The 1,327-nt window shown below is 39.6% G+C and overlaps 1 protein-coding gene across 2 annotated transcripts in view; it reads left to right on the top strand.

Annotated features, from left to right (window-relative positions):
* BRAP (BRCA1 associated protein) overlaps positions 1 to 1,327 on the top strand; it is a 61,691-nt gene that overhangs the window by 6,115 nt on the left and 54,249 nt on the right. For both annotated transcript variants that reach the window (XM_011997884.1, XM_011997885.1), the window contains one exon: positions 630 to 819. In XM_011997884.1, the coding sequence (XP_011853274.1) occupies positions 630 to 819 (190 nt within the window). The remainder of the gene's footprint in view (positions 1 to 629; positions 820 to 1,327) is intronic.

Below are 1,327 nucleotides of genomic sequence, written 5' to 3'. Positions count from 1 at the left end.
CTCTTATATTTAGAGCTCTTTTTTTAGGCCCTTTAAGAGAGGTCCATAGCCAGAGTTGTGCTTTTAAGTTAATCAGTGACAGCTATTTTTTTTTTTTTTTGAGACGGAGTCTTGCTCTATCGCCCACGCTGGAGTGCAGTGGCGCGATCTGGCTCACTGCAAGCTCCACCTCCCATGTTCATGCCATTCTTCTGCCTCAGCCTCCCAAGTAGCTGGGACTACAGGCACCCGCCACCAGGCCCGGCTAATTTTTTGTGTGTTTTTAGTAGAGATGGGGTTTCACCATGTTAGCCAAATGGTCTCGATCTCTTGACCGCATGATCTGCCTGCCTCAGCCTCCCAAAGTGCTGGGATTACAAGCATGAGCCACTGCGCCTAGCCACCAGTGACAGATTATTATTCAAACATAGATAAGAGTAAAACACTGCAAATTTGCCTAATGCAGATTTCTAACTATAATAAACATTGAAGTGAAGATTAAAAAGTCCAGTGGGGGGGTATAATGTAGAACAATTCATTAATGAAATATTAAAATTTTATTTTTTCCTGTTTTCTTGGACATAAAAGTTGTCTACTGTTGTTTAACCATACCTCATCTACTTACGACCCTCTAATTATTGTTTTGTTAGTAAGATGACCTCCTTAAAAGAAGATGTGCGGCGCAGTGCCATGCTGTGTATTCTCACAGTCCCTGCTGCAATGACCAGTCATGACCTTATGAAGTTTGTCGCCCCATTTAATGAAGTAATTGAACAAATGAAAATCATCAGAGACTCTACTCCCAACCAATATATGGTGCTGATAAAGTTTAGTGCACAGGTAAAAGTTATTAAAGTTATTAAAAATCTCTTTGCCACAGAAACTGTGTTATTGAAACTGTATGATAGTAGCTGTTGTGATTTACGGCATTTTGCACTTAAGATTCTTGATATGTCTTCTAAGATATAATTCTAATTCTAGATGTATTTCTAAATTCATTAGCAGAAATACAATTATAACGTATACCCATGGTATTTTTATTTATTTTTTTTATTTTTTTCCAGTAGAGATGAGATCTTGCTATGTTTTCCAGGCTACTCTTGGCCTCAAGCAGTCCTCCTGCCTTGACCTCCCAACGTTCTGGGATTACAGTTGCTCTGAGCCACTGCATCTGGCTTTATGCCCATGATTTTTTATAGATCAGATTCGGTATGAAATCTAAGGTTTTGCCAGGAGACAGAGGTTGCAGAAAGCTTGACATCACACCACTGTACTCCAACCTGGGTGACAAGAGTGAGACAACATCTCAAAAAAAAAAAACAATGGGCAAAGGACACAGACAGACATT

This window comes from Mandrillus leucophaeus, unplaced genomic scaffold, assembly GCF_000951045.1.
Source record: "Mandrillus leucophaeus isolate KB7577 unplaced genomic scaffold, Mleu.le_1.0 Scaffold55, whole genome shotgun sequence".
Taxonomy (NCBI): Eukaryota; Metazoa; Chordata; class Mammalia; order Primates; family Cercopithecidae; genus Mandrillus; species Mandrillus leucophaeus.
Note: the sequence above shows the minus strand (reverse complement) of the source record. Positions and strands in the feature narration are given on the sequence as shown.